The sequence below is a fragment of the Dromiciops gliroides genome, chromosome 3 (assembly GCF_019393635.1).
Source record: "Dromiciops gliroides isolate mDroGli1 chromosome 3, mDroGli1.pri, whole genome shotgun sequence".
Classification (NCBI taxonomy): domain Eukaryota; kingdom Metazoa; phylum Chordata; class Mammalia; order Microbiotheria; family Microbiotheriidae; genus Dromiciops; species Dromiciops gliroides.
Genome location: NC_057863.1, coordinates 617,437,339 through 617,456,192, shown reverse-complemented (window position 1 = coordinate 617,456,192; position 18,854 = coordinate 617,437,339). Strand labels below are relative to the sequence as shown.

Sequence of the window (18,854 nt, the reverse complement as noted above, 5' to 3'; positions counted from 1 at the left end):
CAAGTCACAATGAGGAGCCTGCACCTTCCACACATAGGTAGCAAATCATGAGCCACTGCATAGGTGTTTCAGAGGGACATGACCCTGGCCCTGAAATGGATCTGGATTTTGCGGGGCTGAGTCCAAACCCCCATCCCCCTCATTTTACAGATGAGGTAACACCAAGGTACAAAGAGGTGAAACAATGGGTCTCCAAGTCCCAGCACCAACCACTAAGCCAGCTGGCTGATAAAAGCTGAGGCCTAAGGAAGGAACCTGACCTGACATGCCAAGTCACCTGAGCTACTGAGTACCAGAACCATGGTGCAAAGCGAGGCTCCCTGACCTCAGATCTAACTGCACCTTAAGAAGATAAAGCCTACAGGTGGGACACGATTCAACGCTCACCTATCAATGTCTAAATACAAAAAAGCAATGGAGACCTAAGGGCGAGAACGTCGAAGTGGCAAAGGTGACAAAACAGGAAATGGCAAAGGCTAGTGGCGCTAGGTGAACAAGGGTCCTGACATTCTGGAAAAAGACCGGTATGTAGCTCCTCTTTTCACAGAGTCAAAAAGAACTGGAAGCTAAGGGAGTGTCTGTTAACTGGGAAGAGAGGAACAAATTATGGTCTATGATTGGAATGGACTACTCTTGTACTAGGGTTTCCTATGAACTGATATAGAATGAAATGACTGGAACCAGCAGAAAGATTTAGATCAATGTAAAGAAGGAATGGTGATCCATGTGATAACCAACCAGTAAGGGCTCCCTCCCTTAGTAAGAAATCCACAATTTCAGAGTACCAGTGAAAAAGCCAACCCCTCCAGTTATTCTTTGGACAGGGCAATTCGGGGAATCTACTGGGTCTATTCATTGCAAGGATTTTGAGGGAGGAGGAGGTTAGGGATGGGGAGGAAGATAGATGGAGCCTGAGAGTGAGAGAGAGAAAGAACAGAAGGAAGGCCAGAAGGAGTCACAGACAAAGAGGACGTTGAGTTACATGGTGAATTTATTCCATAAAACAAGCTCTCTATATTAGAGACTTGCAGTTTCTTTTACAAGCTCCTCCTTTTAGTCCACAATATATATGGAAACACTCCATTTTATTTGGCATTACTTAAGCTCAGAATCTTTTCTTTTTTTTAAATTAAGGGTGATCATTTAAACAGAGCATGTTTCCCAAGAGGGGCAGGACTGTGAGCCATATTTTGAGGAAGCTCCAACAGAGATTATTGTTTTGGGGGATGAAAGGAGGTGAAGGAGGGACATGGCCTTCGACAGCAAACTGATTAGCATGGATTGAAAGCAAGGGTCTGGGTAGAAAAGTAACAAAAACTAGCTGGGAAAGTTGGGGAGGACAGTGGATAGATGATACAATCCCAAGGCCAAGATTTGGGGTTGGACACATACAAGCCTTATGGAATCACTGTCTGTTCCTGAGCAGAAAAATAGAGAAAGGGGAGGTCTAGAAGATGCCTGTTGGATACACTGGAGGGGAGGAGGAGCATCTAGAAAGTTACTGAGAATAATGCAAGTAGCAAGGCCCTCTTATAATAAGGCCCACTGTTATAAGAGATCAGCCGACTTCCAATCCACCTAAGTGATGAAGAAGAGATCTTGACTCAACTAGGACATGGAGTTGGGCAGCCAGCATCAATGTGGTTCTGTTATAGAAAGGATGCTTATAGATAGGCACATGCCTATGGTATGTTTCTACATCTAGGTGCAGATTGCATCTAGATGTGTTTTACGCACATTTGCATAGCTCTATCTATTAGACAGTCATAGAAAACAGACAATGAGCTAGGCCAACAGAGGGGAACAGAATGAATCTGGGGCAGGGGGATGAAAATGATCCCCAAACCATCCATCCACTTCTATCATCACCATTACTATCACCTAAATGCTTCCAGAAGAAACCCACTCAGAAGTGCAAATTTACATCTGAAAGCACTTGCTTCAGAAAGCAGTGAGCTTCACTGAGAGAAGCCACGGAGTGCTTCTCTTCACTTCCTCTCTTCTAACCTTCAAACAAAGCAAGGGGCCTCCTTTAAGACTCCAATCCCTGCCATCCCCCAAACCCCATCCCTCCAAGATTCCTTTTCATTTACCTAGTTTCTGCCTTGGTCTACCAACATCTGCATGTGCAATCTCCTTCCCATGACCCTGGTGGCTTAAGGACTCTGTTTTCTGCCCTTCTGCGCATCGCTGGCTTGGTGCACATTAAGTTCACAGAGGCCAGGTCAAGAACCCAGATCAGTTCCCTCAGGAAGGACTTAAACCAGGTCCTGCTGAACTACAAAGTTAGCTCTCGGGCCACTATAGCGCACGGTCTGGTGTCCCCCATTTTATAGACAAGATGATGTATAGTGGGAAAAGTGGTGAAGCTGTCAGGAGGAACCTGGGTTTGAATCCCAGCTCGGTCAATTATCACCAGCCATGGAGAGGTCCCGTCCCATCTCCAGGCCTCAGTTTGCACATCTGTAAAATGAAGGGGTTGATGGGGCAGCAGCTAGGTGGCGCAGTGGATAGAGCACCACAGTGGACAGAGCACTGGCCCTGGAGTCAGGAGTATCCAAGTTCAAATCTGGCCTCAGACACTTAACACTTACTAGCTGTGTGACCTTAGGTAAGTCAATTAACCCCAATTGCGGAGTCAATGACCCTCCTACTCTAGGTATAAGATCCTGTGAAGGACTCTGCCCAAGGCAATAGAACCCAGTTCTCTAGCATGAAGTACAGGATTCCTTACACGACACCCCCCAAAAGATGGAACGTGGCCACTCTCAATTCCCTATGAAGCAATCTATCATGTGTGCAGCCAAGGAGACAGCCCCCTTCAAAGCCCATGCAGACTGAGCAGGGAATCAGCAACGTGGTGGGCACTTCTGGGACAGAATCAGGAAAATGATGAACCATTAGCACTGCCCTAATCACTCGTGTAATTGAGAGTAAAAAAAAAAAAACCGAGAAGACAAAACAAAAGCCAATTTAGTAAAGTGAAGGACCTCCCAAGAGACTGTCTAAAAGGCCACCAACTCTGTGGCATCTGCTAATGTTGCCTTCCCTGCCAGTACTAGTGGGGCTTGGCATCTAAAAAGGCTTTGATGGGCCTGGAAAAGTGTGAACTCTAAGTTTCAAAAGGAAGAGACAACAATGACCCACTACTTGTCAGGGGAGAAGAGGGCATGAGACATGGGAGTGCAATATGGGTGACTCGGAGATGTCCCTGGCCACAGGAGAAAATATTTTATGCGGTTTAGGGGTAACTGATCTTTAGGAAATCCTAACTTGGCGTGAATTGACTTGGTCAAAATGGCTTTGGTCTCACCCACTACTCCCACTACTCCCTTTGAAGGCAAATATTGACCAGGAGCAGCACTTGGCCATAGATGAATTCGCACTCTGTAGATCTGGAGACCAACGTGGGCCAAGGCCTTAATACCCAGAAATATGCAAAAGAGAATTCTTTGTGCTTAAAGCCTCTTTGCCTGGCCTGTAACAAATGCTTGTTGCTTGTCAGCGTGGAGGCAAAGTCCTTGTGCGGCACCTTTCTATACCAAAGCAGGTCAGAAAGCAATCTAAGACTTAGCAAATAAAGCATCCTAAGCAGTAGCCTGGAACCCACAGATGCTAAATGATTGACCCGGGGACACCAAGATGGTAGCAGAGGTCAAGGCGTTAACTCGGCAGCATTCCTGCCTCTGAATCCAACACTGACTGCTCAGCATGGCCTCCCCTTGTCCCATCCCATTAATGCGACAGAGGCCCTGCATGAAGGATGCTGCAGAAGCCCTCAGGGTCAGGCCTGGGCACATACAAGGCCCCTCAGTAATGTCTGTTTACTGAGTAAATGACTGCTTCAAGAAAAAGGGGGGGGTCCTTAGATACAAGTGATGTGAAGACCAGAGCCTAAGAGCCTAAGAACTGGAAAGAAGGGCCTTCTCACCCACCCACCGCGGTTTTTAGGCAAGGAAACGCAAAGTGTCACACAGCGAGTTGGTGGCGGACGGAGGACTTGAAGCCCAGGAAGCAAGTGAGACAGAAAGCCTTCTGGGTGGCTCTCGTGACCCTTCCCTTGCCCTCCCTGGCCCCAGCTTCCCACCAGTGAGGATGTCACCTTCTTACCAATTCACCAAAGGTTGGGGAGGGGCCCCAGCTTATGGTGCTCTCGTCCGCAGCCACGATAATACTGCTCTTCCTGAAAACAGAGAAAGAGATGGTCACTGCCGGTCTGAAGGCCTCTTTCAATGCCCCTGCCCCAGGGGCCTTCTGGGAAGCTATGGAGGACACTGCCAGCCTTGAGACCCAGTCAGGGGCACGGCACCACAATCCCATTTCCATCTCAGCATTTCAGATGATCAACAACAGCAGGATTGAGTGTTCCAAGAAAAAAGGGAAAACATTTAAGGCACAACAATACTTAACAGCATCCTAGTCTGGTTTTTGTGATTTTTCTTTCCCTGTCTCTTCTTTTTTCTGACATCAGGCTGGAAGACAGCAGCCCATAGGGACCCACGCCCAACATCGACAACCTCCATTCTAACCAGGATCAGGTCGCCCCTCAGTAGGGAGCCTGCAAGTCCCCCAACTCCTGGAGGACTCGCCACATCAGTGCCAGGCTTCCTGCAGCGGCCCAATGGGCTTAGCAGCCCCCAGCTCCCCAGCTCAAGATAACAACCAATCTCAACCTCCCCGAGCTGGTATTGTAGGCACGCACCACCAAGCCCAACCAACCCCCAATTTTTCTACACTTGCATCTTGTAAGTAGGGCCTATTTTTATATCCATGCTCCAGATGCAGAAGTAAACAGGTACCAGGGTAGAGTGCCTTAGCCAGTGAATGTGCTAGAGCGGGATGTGAACCCTCCCCTGAATTCTCTTCTCCCACCATACAAGGAAAAGCCTAAAGGGGTCTTCTAGAAGTATTCCCGATTTTTATTTCCTCTAAAAATGGAAATTTTTAGGTCTATTTTTAGGTCCCCCTAAACAAAAACAGCATGCCTCTCAGAGCATGGCAGAGACTGTCAGACATGGTCTGACAATTTGCTAAATTGCTTTTCTTTTATCTTTTTTTTTTCCCCCACAAGGGATGGCTGAGAAGAGTGGGGAGGAATGTTATAAAATGAGATTTTTAAAAAAGCATCAACAAAATCTAAAATAAACAAACATCCTAGAACATCCTAGAGCCAGCATTTGTATTTGACATGTTATCTTATCTGATCATCACAAGGAGCCTTGAGGTAAATATGATATCCCCATTTTCTAACTGAGGAATGGAGGCAGACAGAAATGAGGTGACTTGCCCAAGATCACTCAGCTAATAAGTATCTGGGGTCAAATTTGAACTGGCACTTTCCTGGCTCTAGGTCCTAAGTTACACGCGTGACAGGCCACCACAGCCTTAGGGCACAGACGCAGGGAACCAGACCATTCAAACGCCTGGGGCCTCCCAAGTTACACGATGTCAACCCCCAGGATGGAGCCATCTTAGCACACGTGACAGGGCATCACACACATACTGAGAATACTCTGCAATTTTCTTCATCCAACCCTAGCCTCCTCCCTCCCTATGGTGACCTCTTTCTAAACTTGTTGCTCAAGCTCACCATTTTCAATTCAATCAACATTAATTAAATACAAACACTATACTAGGTATCGGGGATACAAATGCTGCAAAGGACAGCTAGGTGGCACAGTGGATAGAGCATTGGCCCTGGATTCAGGAGGACCCCAGTTCAAATCTGACCTCAGACACTTAACACTTACTAGCTGTGTGACCCTGGGCAAGTCACTTAACCCCAACCGCCTCACCCCCCTCCCCAAAAAAAGAAATATAACCGAGGGGTCACCGAACTATGCTTAGTCCATCACTGACACATGTCATGTAATGAAGCTAGGCCTCACAGCAGCAAGGCAATCCATCCTCCCTCAGCTGTTCCAAACCTTCTCTTCTTCCTTCAAGCTTCCCCCTCCCCAAGTCTGAAGAAGACTTGGTCTTTTACTTAACTAGAAATTTTACTGTGAGCACCATCCCTTTAACCCTCCAATCTCTGATACAAGGGGTAACCACCCCGTGTGCGCGCACTCGCATACACACATCCTTGATGCCATCCTTTCCTGAACCCCCCCAATAAAGTGCCCCTGCGGTAGCCCCACTCACCATCATCTGAAATCTCTCCCTATCTCCCAGCTTTTCGCCAGTACCAATAAAAACAGAAAGAAGACTCCTATCCCTTCACAATCCCCATCAGACCCTAGCATCCCATCCAAGCATCTTCCTCTATCTGTTCTTTCACAGCCAAATGCATAAAGAAAAGCTACCTAACCCCACGGCATCGGAGTCCTCAGATCTCACTCACTTCTTAACCTCTCACAACCGGGCTGCCAATCTTGCTGAAACTAATGACCTTTCCTCGTGATTCTCATCCATAGACCTTCCTATGGCATTTAACCCTGCTTGCTTCCTGGATATAGTCTCCTTTTTAGGTTTTCCTCCTCCTCCTCCCTGCCTTGGAGATGCTCTGAGCATTGATGATCTCTGGGCCCAACTACCTGCATAGACACGCCTTGTCAGGTCCTTTGCTGGCTCATCTTCTGTATCACATCCCTATACAAGTGCCCCCAGGGATATATCTGAGGGTCTCCTCTCTATCAGGGCTTCAGGATTAACCTCTCAGGTTCTGAGGTTCTGTCCAGCTCTGATAATGTGTTTGAAGGCCCTCTCAGCCCTGCCATCTGGTGTTCTAAGGTCCCTCCTGACATCCTGTGTTCTGAGGGCCCTCCCAGCCCTGCCGCACTGTCTTCTAAGGCCCTCCCAGCCCTGACATCCTGTGTTCTAAGGGCACACCCAGTTCTGCCATCTGGTGTTCTAAGGTCCCTCCTGACATCCTGTGTTCTGAGGGCTCTCCCAGCCCTGCTGCACTATCTTCTAAGGCCCTCCCAGCCCTGACATCCTGTGTTCTAAGGGCACACCCAGTTCTGCCATCTGGTGTTCTAAGGTCCCTCCTGACATCCTGTGTTCTAAGAGCACACCCAGTTCTGCCATCTGGTGTTCTAAGGTCCCTCCTGACATCCTGTGTTCTGAGGGCCCTCCCAGCCCTGCTGCACTATCTTCTAAGGCCCTCCCAGCCCTGACATCCTGTGTTCTAAGGGCACACCCAGTTCTGCCATCTGGTGTTCTAAGGTCCCTCCTGACATCCTGTGTTCTGAGGGCCCTCCCAGCCCTGCTGCACTATCTTCTAAGGCCCTCCCAGCCCTGACATCCTGTGTTCTAAGGGCACACCCAGTTCTGCCATCTGGTGTTCTAAGGTCCCTCCTGACATCCTGTGTTCTGAGGGCCCTCCCAGCCCTGCTGCACTATCTTCTAAGGCCCTCCCAGCCCTGACATCCTGTGTTCTAAGGGCACACCCAGTTCTGCCATCTGGTGTTCTAAGGTCCCTCCTGACATCCTGTGTTCTGAGGGCCCTCCCAGCCCTGCTGCACTATCTTCTAAGGCCCTCCCAGCCCTGACATCCTGTGTTCTAAGGGCACACCCAGTTCTGCCATCTGGTGTTCTAAGGTCCCTCCTGACATCCTGTGTTCTGAGGGCCCTCCCAGCCCTGCTGCACTATCTTCTAAGGCCCTCCCAGCCCTGACATCCTGTGTTCTAAGGGCACACCCAGTTCTGCCATCTGGTGTTCTAAGGTCCCTCCTGACATCCTGTGTTCTGAGGGCCCTCCCAGCCCTGCTGCACTGTCTTCTAAGGCCCTCCCAGCTCTGACATCCTGTGTTCTAAGGCCGTCCCAGCTCTGACATCCTGTGTCCTAAGGAGGAGGTTGACTTGCCCAAGACCACATAGCTAGGGGCTCTTAATGTGGGGTTAGTGACCTTTCTTTTTCCTTTGAAAATGATTTTTCCAGACAAGGCCTTTATTTCTATAATATGAACCTACAACCTGGAGTAATTGGCTGTTCTCTGCCCTGGCCTGGTAGTATGATGAGCAAATGAAAGCCTGAAACTTAGTTAATCCCTAAAGTTTCCAGTTTTCACATGACAAAAAAAAGGTCTTGATATCGGTGGATTAGTCCTAAGTCTCCATGAGATGGCAGGTTCACTAATATACTGTTGGCAGAGCTGTGACATTCTAGATAGCTAAACTGTTCATCTCCTTTGACTTCATTACTAGAGACTCCCAAGGAGCTCAAATACAGAAATAAATATTCTAACTATATTTAAAATTGCTTTCAATAGAGTTGCTGCCTTTAGACTTCTATCTTAAGAAGTGACCCGTACGCTCCACCTATGACCACCCAAAAGATACACAATACAAAATTAAGGTTAAGAAGTGCCTGGTCCATAGTAGGTGCTTTAATTGACAGATTGATCCCATTAGGTAACCCAGAACACAGCGTGTGTGGTGTGCTTCTGGAAGAGAGGAGAGAAGCGCACCGCATCTACGTCCCACTGATCACTTACCCACAAGCTAAGCTTCTGATTTTCCAGCCACAGAGGTCCTGGACAGCTTTGGGATACATGGTGGACTCCCGAGATGTATTGGTAGCACCCCAGAAAAACAGGCCACCTGAAGGAAAGACACAAAAAGGCCTCAGGACTCTCTGTAAGGGAAATCCTCTCCAGGCAATGAAGAAACTAGAAGAGGCCCAGGTCCAGTCGCGAGCTATCAAATCTAAGTTCCTCCTGCCGGCCCTGAGCACACCTGTTCTCTACACGGTGTCCAGCCCAGGAGCAGAGGATGAGCTCTGTGAGGGCCGGGTCTGTTTGGGGCTTTCTTGCTACACCCAGTAGGCAACAGATAAAAGGCCCTGAAATGATTAATCCAAAGAGCAGGGCTGACTGTGAAAGATACTGCTACCAAATGACAAAGCATGGGTTACATAGATAGAGAGAGAAAGAGAGAGAGAGAGAGGAAGGAGGGAAGGAGGGGGGGAAGGAAGGAAGGAAGGAAGGAAGGAAGGAAGGAAGGAAGGAAGGAAGGAAGGAAGGAAGGAAGGAAGGAAGGAAGGAAGGAAGGAAGAACAAAGACTAGATCTGTGATTTCTTTGGCATGGAGAACTATTACAAGAGGAAACTTCCTATACCAATACAATGACAATGTACAGCATAACTGAGGGTTGAATTACCTTCTCTGTTCTAAGGGCCCTCCCAGCCCTGACATTCTAGGTTCTAAGGGCACAGTCTGTGTTCTAATTCAGGGCCCTCCCAGCCCCAACAATGCTGTGTGCTAAGACCTCTGTCAAAAGTAGGACCTAAATTCGTGCCCTCCTGGCTTTCTATCTAAAACACCCCAAAGCCCCTCAGGGCGAACCTGCTTTAGGCAAACATAAGAAAGGTCGTCCAGTAACCTCTGCCTCTTGTCTGTTTGTCCCCCTGCCAGAGCACTGGGTTATAAAAGGCAAAACTATCTTGTTTTCAATCCCTTCAAACCCAAGGTTCAAAACCAGGAAGAATCGGCACTAACCAACTTCGCTGACGGCGAAGGAGCAGGTGTAGCCAGCGTAGATCTGTGCAGCCCCACGGCCCGGGAAATCAAAGAGCTTCACCAGACGCGGGACCATCTCGTCCTTCTGCTCTGCGTGGCCCAGCCGACCGTACCCTCCAAACCCCCAGGAAAAAACGCGTTTCTGAGAGTCTAGAACCAGCTGTGTAGACAAAAGGGGAGAGAACCAAAAGCTAAAATCAGAAGGTCAGTCACCAACTGAAGAGACAAGCTCCCAAAAGAACGATTATTCCCTGTCTCGGGATCCCGGTAGGACAGAAGAGTCCAGAAGAGAAGCCAAAGCCCCTTGGGGGGGGAGGCCAACGAGACAGGACCGTATGCACTGAGATGACACATGGAGCCCAGGACAATAAGCTATTTTCCGCTGCCAAGTTGCCTATTTTCTCCTCTCATCTTAATTGTTTAAAGTCACATGGCTTTCCCTTCTCCTACTCTCCAGACAGCAAAGTAACAATCAATTTCATATTACGATATTGATTAAAGTGCAGAAGGAGCAGAGCAACAGGGCAAAGGGCCCAGCCCTCCCAGGATCCTTCTTGAAAAGCACACACCACACCACACAGAGCACCATGGGAACCCCATGTACCTTCCTGGTTAACCTCTTCCTGGAAAGACTGATTACTGTGTCATAAATCACCACTAATCAGAAACCAACCTAGTGATAAAACGTGCAAGAAATTTAGGTGATGAAAAGCAAAGGCTCTCCGAAAAACCTACTTTTATGCCAAGACTGCCCTAAATATGTACATCCCCTTTAACACGGAGGCTCACAAGATGATAAGATTCATAGCTGAAAGTACCTCGAAAAGCACACAGCTCAACCCCCTCGTTTTTCAAATGTCAACTGACTTAGATCAAGCAGAGACTAAGAAACAGGTAAGATTCAAACCCAGGTCCTCAGACGCCAACACCGACAGGGCTCCATGCGGACCCTGTTCCTCCACCCCATGTTATGACGGGCTCAGTCTTATGTCAAGTACCCAGGAGTTCCACGGCCTAACTAATTTAGGAAACCATAGACATTTACCCCACCCAGTTTGACACACCGAAAAGAACACTGCATTTGGAGTCAGAGAAGGGGCTGGATAAAAATCCTAACTTTGTCCCTTGCAAGTATATTCATCTTCTTTTCTGTATCTGCGTCCTCGTCTTTAAATGAGGGGTGGTTCAACTTAAGACCCCCAAGATTCCCTCTTCTAGCTATAGAGAAAAGGAGCCTGAGGTGGTCAAATTGGGGTGAGTTGGTCCTAAGATGAGTTAGTGGCCCTCTTAACAACATGTGGTTTTCTGATTAGTCCAACATCAAGGATACCTCATGGGATTGCTTCCTCACAGAACCAATATATAGAATGCTATGAACCACGATTCACTTGTTTCAATTTAATTCTCCCACAGTGATGATGCCAAAAGAAAAAAAGGGGGTGAGGGGGCAATCTTACCGTGTGATTGGTGCCACAGGCTACATCTCGGACCACCACATTGGGGACTGGCAAAATCTGTCCATCTTTAGTCTTTTCAATGAAGATGGCGACCCGACGGGGGACCAGCTCACAGTCATACTCTATCCTCTGAGCCCGGGCAATGAATTTCCCGTCAGAATTGTGTCCTGCCACAACACAGAGAGCCGAGATTTAAAAGCAGTGGCATTTGGCAAAAGAGACCAACAATGGCCCCATTTTTCATTATTAACTGGGGCAGAACAGACTCAGTGGACCAGGGAATGCAAGGTGACTGGGAGCAGGCAGGTGACCTCTACTGAGTGCTTATATTGATCCTGACTTAAGAGGTGTGCATTCCGTCTCCCCAATTGACAATAAATTCCCTGCCGGCAAAGATCCTTTCACTTCCGTCTCCACATCCCCAGTGGCTGAGAGCAGACATTTAATAAATGGCTGACATTAACTCTCACGAAGGCGGCCCCACCCTTAGGCTGGGGAGATGTAAAAAAAGGCTGCTCCGACTCACTCCCCATACAGGAGGCCCTTTAATGGCCACATCTTTGACTCGTCTGCCCCAAGGATCATCCAAAATAAGGACTTATCCAAAGCAGCTGGCCAAAGAAAGAGACTCATTCCAGATTTGGTCATGAAGACCAAGTGCATATGCTTGGAACCCCAAAGTATCTCCAAGCAAGCTTGGATGATCAGAAAATAACCGTTTGTAGAGCAGGTAAACACACAGATTAATTTTTTCCTGAAGGAAAGTCAACTGAGTATCATGTAAATTCTGGGTTTCTTCTGTCTTTGCCCTCTCCCTTACCTCTTATACCCAACTCAATCACAATACCCTCCTATCTCTGGCACCCATCAGCTCTTCCATTCCCAATGCCACCATCTTGGTCCGGACCAATTACCACACAACACTGCCTGGAGGGGATCAATATCTTCCCAGGAAACTCATCTCTGTACCCTCAATGACCTGGTTGTATGCTACCTTCCCCATTCCTTCTCTCTCTTCCTCTCTCCTGCTACCCCCTCTCCCACTTTCCTTGCATTTCAGAGGATTCTCTGAAGTCAGGCTCAAATGCTACCATTGGTAATGGCCCTGCCCCCACACCTAAGGCAGACATTTGCTTTCCAACACACCTCTCACCATCTGCCCATTACTATCTTGTCACTAGAAGCTGGGTGAGGGCATGGCCCGGGTCTCGTGCTCCCCACCCCGCCCCCCAGCACCTACCTGAGTGCTCCCCATATAGTCTGTGGACCGAATACTGAAGGAAGGGTGTTTGTTTGGGATGACACCACTGGCAGGTCTTCCTTAGCAGTGGGTGTTGACAGGGGGAAGGGAAACACTTACTTTGGTCAAGCGCTAAAGACCATTAGATAAAGATTAAGGAGTCTACTGGGTGGTCTTGGTTCCTAGAAATCCCCTTCCAATAGAATTCACTTTAGTTCACTTTTGCTTACTCATTTCTGCTTGGCATTGGGATAAATGTAGTCTGACATCCTTCCACAGTCTGGGGAAGGCCGACTCCAGTCTCAAGGGTCTAGATCAAGGGTCTGAAAACGACACCCCTAATTTGCCCAGCCCGAGAGGATCACTTTAGAATGAGGTCGACACAAAGAGTACTCAGTCCATCAACCCCGTGCATTGAGGATATCTTATCTATTGTTCTGAACCCTTTGGGCAACAGGCTTACAGCAGTCTGGGTCTTTTCTTTGGGGATGTTTGAGATGAAAAGCGTCCTGCTTAATGAGGCAGACGACTGAATAACTGAAGAGAAATGAAAGAAAATACTAAGGTGTCACCTCCCTTACTCTGAGCTCAGTTCCCACTTTTTCTTCTCCTGGCTCAGGACAGGAAACACAATGGGACATGAATGAACTTCAGAAGATCATGTCTTGGCCTGACAGATGAAAAACAAAGCTGGGGGACCCTTCGCAGAGAGCTCCAGCCGCCACACTTCATGTTGCAATACACCCTCCTGCTGCAAGTTTATGAGCACTTAGTTATGAATGGCTATTATCTGAGATCAATGGCCCACACTTAAGGCACATGTGTTCAGCCTCCACTGACTTCTGGTCCAAAATATGCAGTGGAGAGAACAGAAGCTTTTAAAAAGAAAAGGTTGCCATACCCAGCTGACCATATTCAGGGCACCCAAAGGAGTAGAGGTTTCCTTTGCAGTCCATTATCATGCTGAATTCAGCCCCACAAGCCATTTTGGTAATTGGCTGGCCATTGTACATTATCTGGGGAAAAAAACAACAACAAGCACCGTTTTAAAATGGAAAGAAAAAGAATAAGAGGGAAGAAGGAAAGAGAAAGAGTGAAAGTGAAGAGAGAAGAGAAAGGCATAAAGAAAGAGGAAGAGAGAAAAGAAAGGGGGAAGGGGAGAGAAAAAAGAGAGGAAGAGGGAGGAAAAAGAGAGAGGAGGAGAGAGAAAGGGAAAAGAGAAAGGCAGAGACAAGAAGAGAAAGGGGGAAGGAAGGCAAGGTGTGACTGGCTGCTCACCCTTTTACAATAGACCATGAAAAATTTACAAGGACATCAAGGGAACCTAATGGGCCCAACTACTCTTGGGGAAAGAGGTCAGGAGAGTGCAAAGAAAAGAAAGGCATTTAGGAAGAGAAAAGAGGGACTGAACATGGTCACAGAGGACAAGAGAGATAAAATAGTTAAGTGAAATCCACAGAAATTTAAAAAAACAACAACACTAACTCATTGCTTTAGTGCTCGGGTTTAAATTTATCACCCAAAAACCTTTTCCAAGAATTTCTTCTAGTCTGACCTCACCTCTTAGCTCCTGTGGCACCAATGAGGAATAAAACAGCACCCCCAGAGGTAGAGCTAATGGGGAGGAGGAATAGGCACTGGGCCATCCATTCGTGAATCTTCTGCCATGAACTGCAGGGTATCTGGAAGAAGTCACTGGTGTTCTCTACTTCAGGATGTGAAAACCCCTCTGAACAAGAGGCCATGGAGTGGAAAAGGACCAAATGACAACCAGAGAGTGAGGGCATGGAGTTTTCCCAGGAAGGTAAATAAATCAAAAGCATTTTAGGCTCTTCTCAATGTCCCAGGACCCTCTGCAGGGCTGATGGGGAGGACAGGATCCAACCTACCCAAACTTTGTAAGACCATAGTTTGAGACCCAGATGGGACCTTAAGAGGTCACCTAGGGGGTGGCTAGGTGGTGCAGTGGATAAAGCACCGGCCCTGGATTCAGGAGTTCAAACCTGGGTTCAAATCCAGCCTCAGACAGTTGACACTTACTAGCTGTGTGACCCTGGCAAGTCAATTAACCCCCACTGCCCCCCCCCATTTTTTTTTAAATATTAAAAAAAAAGAGGTCACCTAGTTAAATCAAATTTTATAGAAGAAAGGAGACAGCCCAGAAAAAAAAGGGCATGACTTGCCACCGGTCATACTGTGGGCAACAAGCAACAAGGCCAGGCACCCTGCCCCGCAATTCTCTCCTAGATTCCAGATTGGAGCAACTGATTGAAAATGCAGTGGAATGCAAGCACAATTTACTAAATACCTTTTAGACACACAGTGTCCTCAACCTTCCCTCAAACAGTTTACAATCCAGAGTAGAAGGTTCTCTTCAAATTCACTGACAGGAAGCAGCCACGTGGCACAGTAGATAAAACACCAGCCCTGGATTCAGGAAGGCCTGAGTTCAAACGCAGCCTCAAACACTTGACATTTACTAGCTGTGTGACCCTGGGCAAGTCACTTAACCCCCATTACCCCCCCCCCAATTCACTGACAGATTTGGCTGAAGATTTCTAACTTTCCAAGGTTCAAATAACTATGTCCATAGCTCCTATCTTTGACCACTTCCCATGTATGTGCTGCTCCCTGGGCCTGGAGGTTGTACCCTCATGGGAGGCCAGCATGACAAGTAATGGGAAGAGGCCTGGCTTGGGTGTCAAAAGGCCCAGTTTAGGGGGCAGCTAGGTGGCGCAGTGGATAGAGCACCGGCCCTGGATTCAGGAGTTCCTGAGTTCAAATCCGGCCTCAGACACTTAACACTTACTAGCTGTGTGACCCTGGGCAAGTCACTTAACCCCATTGCCCCGTAAAAAAATAAAAAAAAATTAAAAAAAAAAAAAAGGCCCAGTTTGGACAGTCCCTCCCTGTGGGCTCTGAGCCCCAAGGTCATCACCTACAAAATGTGCACGAGACATTATACTACCTATTACAGAAGGGTGTTGTTGTTTTGTTTTGTTTAGGAAAGCCCAATGCCACACCAATGTGAGTTATAATAGCTTGGGGTTTTTTTTGCAGGGCGATGAGGGTTAAGTGACTTTCCCAGGGTCACACAGCTAGTGTCAAGTGTCTGAGGCCAGATTTAAACTCAGGTACTCCTGAATCCAGGGCCGATGCTTTATCCACTGCTCCACCTAGCTGCCCATTAGCTTGTATTTTTACCTAAATGCTGCTTTCCTTCCCAACTCAACTAAGCTGCTTTGCAGACAGGACCAAGTCACAAATGTCTCTGTGCCCCTAGCACTGTCCCGGGCACTTGGTGGGTGCTCAGTGAATGGTTTCTTGACTGAGGTCTATTTAAAATGCTGATTTTCAAATTAGAAACAGATCTACAAGGCAGCTAGGTGGTGCAGTGGATAAAGCATTGGCCTTGGATTCAGGATGACCTGAGTTCAAATCTGACCACAGACACTTGACATTACTAGCTGTGTGACCCTGGGCAAGTCACTTAATCCTCATCACCCTGCAAAAACCCCAAAACACAAAACAAAACAAAACAAACAAACAAAAAAGCATGGACATTAATTAAAATGGCTCCCAAACACATTCTTTTCCCACTTAAAAATGAAAATCTTCCATCTCCTCTGTCACCTGTGTCCAGGGCTGACCTGCATGCAAGCAAGAGCATTAAAGACAGAAGGTGAACAATTCTATAGCAAAGAATAAATGAAAAAGACAAGCCAGGGGAAACCACCAATGCCCAAAGCACTCAGAAATAAGGGGGGTGGTCTTCTTAACAATAGTCATGGTCACTCCAAAGATGTCCACCTTAGCCATCCACATGGTGGATAAAGAATGGATGCTGAGGGGCAGCTAAGTGGCGCAGTGGATAGAGCACTGGCCTTGGATTCAGGAAGATCTGAGTTCAAATCCAGCCTTAGACACTTAACACTTACTAGCTGTGTGACCCTGGGCAAGTCACTTAACCCCAATTGCCTCACCAAAATAAATAAATAAACAAAATAATAAACAAATAAAAGAAAGAAAGAAGAAAAAGAAAAAGAAAGAGAATGGATGCTGCCTACATTAAGACATGTATCTCTCTCAAGCAAGCCCAAGGCATGGACAATGAACGAAGGTCAAAAACTGCCCGAGGAGAAGCTGGGATGCATGGGAGAAAACTGGGCACTGCTGTCACTAAATCCAATCTCTACCCACAAAGACCACCTTCTAGAGTCAAGATCCCAGGGATTCTACACAGAGACCAATCATGAAACACCACAATCTCAGTCGAAAATGAGCCAGGATCCCTCACGCTAGAAGTAGAGAAGTGGTATGAAAGACCTCAAGGACCCAGAACCACAGATGGAGGGGCTGCAAGGGGCCTCAGGTCATCCAGTCCAACCCCGACAGTCCAGGAAAGGAAGTAAGAGTCCCAAAGAGGGGAAGTGACTTGCTCAAGATCTCTATCTGTCCATCCGCCTATGGTAAGGAGACAGGCCTCTGCAAGTCCGAATGCCTCCTTTCCAGTGAAATTCTGGAAACGTGCAGCCAGGAGTCACACGAGATGGGAGAAGGGCATGGAGGAGCACCAATGGAGAGAATGCTCACATCCCGGAAATCTCAGAGTCTGCTAGCGGATGGCGTGCATTGGAAAAAGAACTACCACCAGTGCAGGCCAACACCTGCTGTGGCTGGGCCGCGTCTGCCCAGAGCAGCTGGGTCAGTGTGTCAGAGGCGGACCCTCTGCCACTTAGCTGCCCGCCTAGCAGCTGAAGGCTGATCGGTAGGATCTCTCTCCAAAGGGAGAAGTAGTGCAGGGTGCGAATTCTGCATCCCACCAAACACTGGTTTGGCTTCTTCCAGGAGGTCAGCCAATACATCAAACAAGAGAGCAAGGCCCCATTTATGGGAAACAAAACCAAAACAGGGTATAAAAAAGCCCCAAATCCATCAGCCACAAGAAAGGAGACGGCTAATTACCTGTGCGGGGCTGGGGATAGCGTCGGTCTGATTGCCAAGGCCAAGCTGCCCCATCTTGTTTTCTCCAAAGGCAAACACGGAACCCGTTTCTAGGAGGGAATAAAACAAAATGGGAAGAGAGTGAACCTTCCAAATGCAAAGGCCACTTACAGCTACCTCAAGTACAGAAATACTGAACATGCTGCTCATCTGCCCAAGAGGACGGAAATGAGACAGAGTGTTCCCAAGGTGGAATAAGCCGATACTTTCCCGAATTACCAGCTCCTGGCAGGGAACGTGCACAAAGACGCTCCTCGTCCCCATTGGCAAACAGAAGGAGAGGAGGAGAAATCCCCTCTTTACCCTCGTAGAGGCGCTTCCCATTTCCAAGGCCTTTAAACTAGTACCTGCCCCTCAGCCCTGGCTGGCGGGAGAAAGCACAACAGCCCCATTTCTGACTCACCACACAGCTCCTGCCCAAACCATGGTCTGCCGTACCTGTCAGAGCCAGGGTGTGGTTCCTCCCACACGCCGCGGACACGATCACTTCCTTGCTGAGCACTTCGATGAGTTTTGGGGCTTCCACTCTCTTGGTATCACCATGTCCCAGCTGCCCCTTCTCATTCCGCCCTGAGAAGACCAAGAGAAAGAAACCAACAAGGAAAGGAGGCTTTATCATGGAGTCTTTAACCTCTTCAGTGTCATGGACACCCTTTGGCAGCTGGGAACCCTATGGACCCTTTCTCAGAATGTTAATAAATACATGAGGGGGGAAGAGGGAGAGCGGCACCTGCAATAAGGGTTAAGTGACTTGGCCAGAGTCACACAGCTAGTAAATGTCAAGTGTCTGAGACCAGATTTGAACTCAGGTGCTCCTGAATCCAGGGCTGGTGTTTCATCTACTGCACCAACTAGCTGCCTAATAAATACATTTTTAAAAATTGTGTAGTATTACAAAAAAAACTATACTGACAATGGTTCTCTGGGAGGGGAAAGGATAAGGACATGTGAGATACTATGGAGACGTAAGAAACAGAAACCATTAATAAAAACACGTAAATTTTTTTTTGGGGGGGGGGAGAGGTAATTGAGGTTAAGTGACTTGCCCAGGGCTACACAGCTAGTGTCAAGTGTCTGAGGCTGGATTTGAACTCAGGTCCTCCTGACTCCAGGGCCAGTGCTCTATCCACTGTGCCACCTAGCTGCCCCACAACACGTAAAATTTTAAAAGCCAAAATTCAAAAGAAAACAACATTATACTGAAAAGCCATTATCGCAATATTTTTAAAGTGTATGGATCAAAGGCTAAGAACCTATGACCTAAAAAGGAAAGAGAAATTAAGTTCAACATCAAAAACTATTTATTAAAGGAAATGTCACTAAAGGAGATATTATCATCATTTGCTTTGCCACTCACCCTAAGGGACTTTCCACCTGCCCTGCAACTGACCCCCCTCTCCATTATCTCTCCCCATGGAGAGGGAGCTCCCTGACAGAGTGGCTAACTTGCTTTCCTACTTGTATCCTTAAAACTTTGTCCCTAGTAAGCACTGAAGGCTTTTCGTCCGTCCGTCCGTCTATCCACCCACCCAGAGAAAGATGAATATAGAAACGACAAAAATCACAGCCTGCCAGCATCTGCAGAGCAGATCTAAACAAACAGCATCTGGAAACATCCAGGGCTTGACCTTCTCACCCACTCCCACGCTTCTATCTAGGAGGTAGCTTTTTGGGGCAGTAGTTTTTGACGC

The 18,854-nt window shown here is 47.7% G+C and overlaps 1 protein-coding gene across 4 annotated transcripts in view; it reads right to left on the bottom strand.

Annotated features, from left to right (window-relative positions):
• Positions 1-18,854, bottom strand: part of RCC2 (regulator of chromosome condensation 2) — a 50,650-nt gene that overhangs the window by 8,146 nt on the left and 23,650 nt on the right. For all 4 annotated transcript variants that reach the window (XM_043997513.1, XM_043997515.1, XM_043997514.1 and 1 more), the window contains 7 exons: positions 17,602-17,733; positions 17,125-17,213; positions 13,061-13,175; positions 10,920-11,086; positions 9,442-9,622; positions 8,439-8,544; positions 4,111-4,183 (listed from right to left, as the gene is read on the bottom strand). In XM_043997513.1, the coding sequence (XP_043853448.1) occupies positions 4,111-4,183; positions 8,439-8,544; positions 9,442-9,622; positions 10,920-11,086; positions 13,061-13,175; positions 17,125-17,213; positions 17,602-17,733 (863 nt within the window). The remainder of the gene's footprint in view (positions 1-4,110; positions 4,184-8,438; positions 8,545-9,441; positions 9,623-10,919; positions 11,087-13,060; positions 13,176-17,124; positions 17,214-17,601; positions 17,734-18,854) is intronic.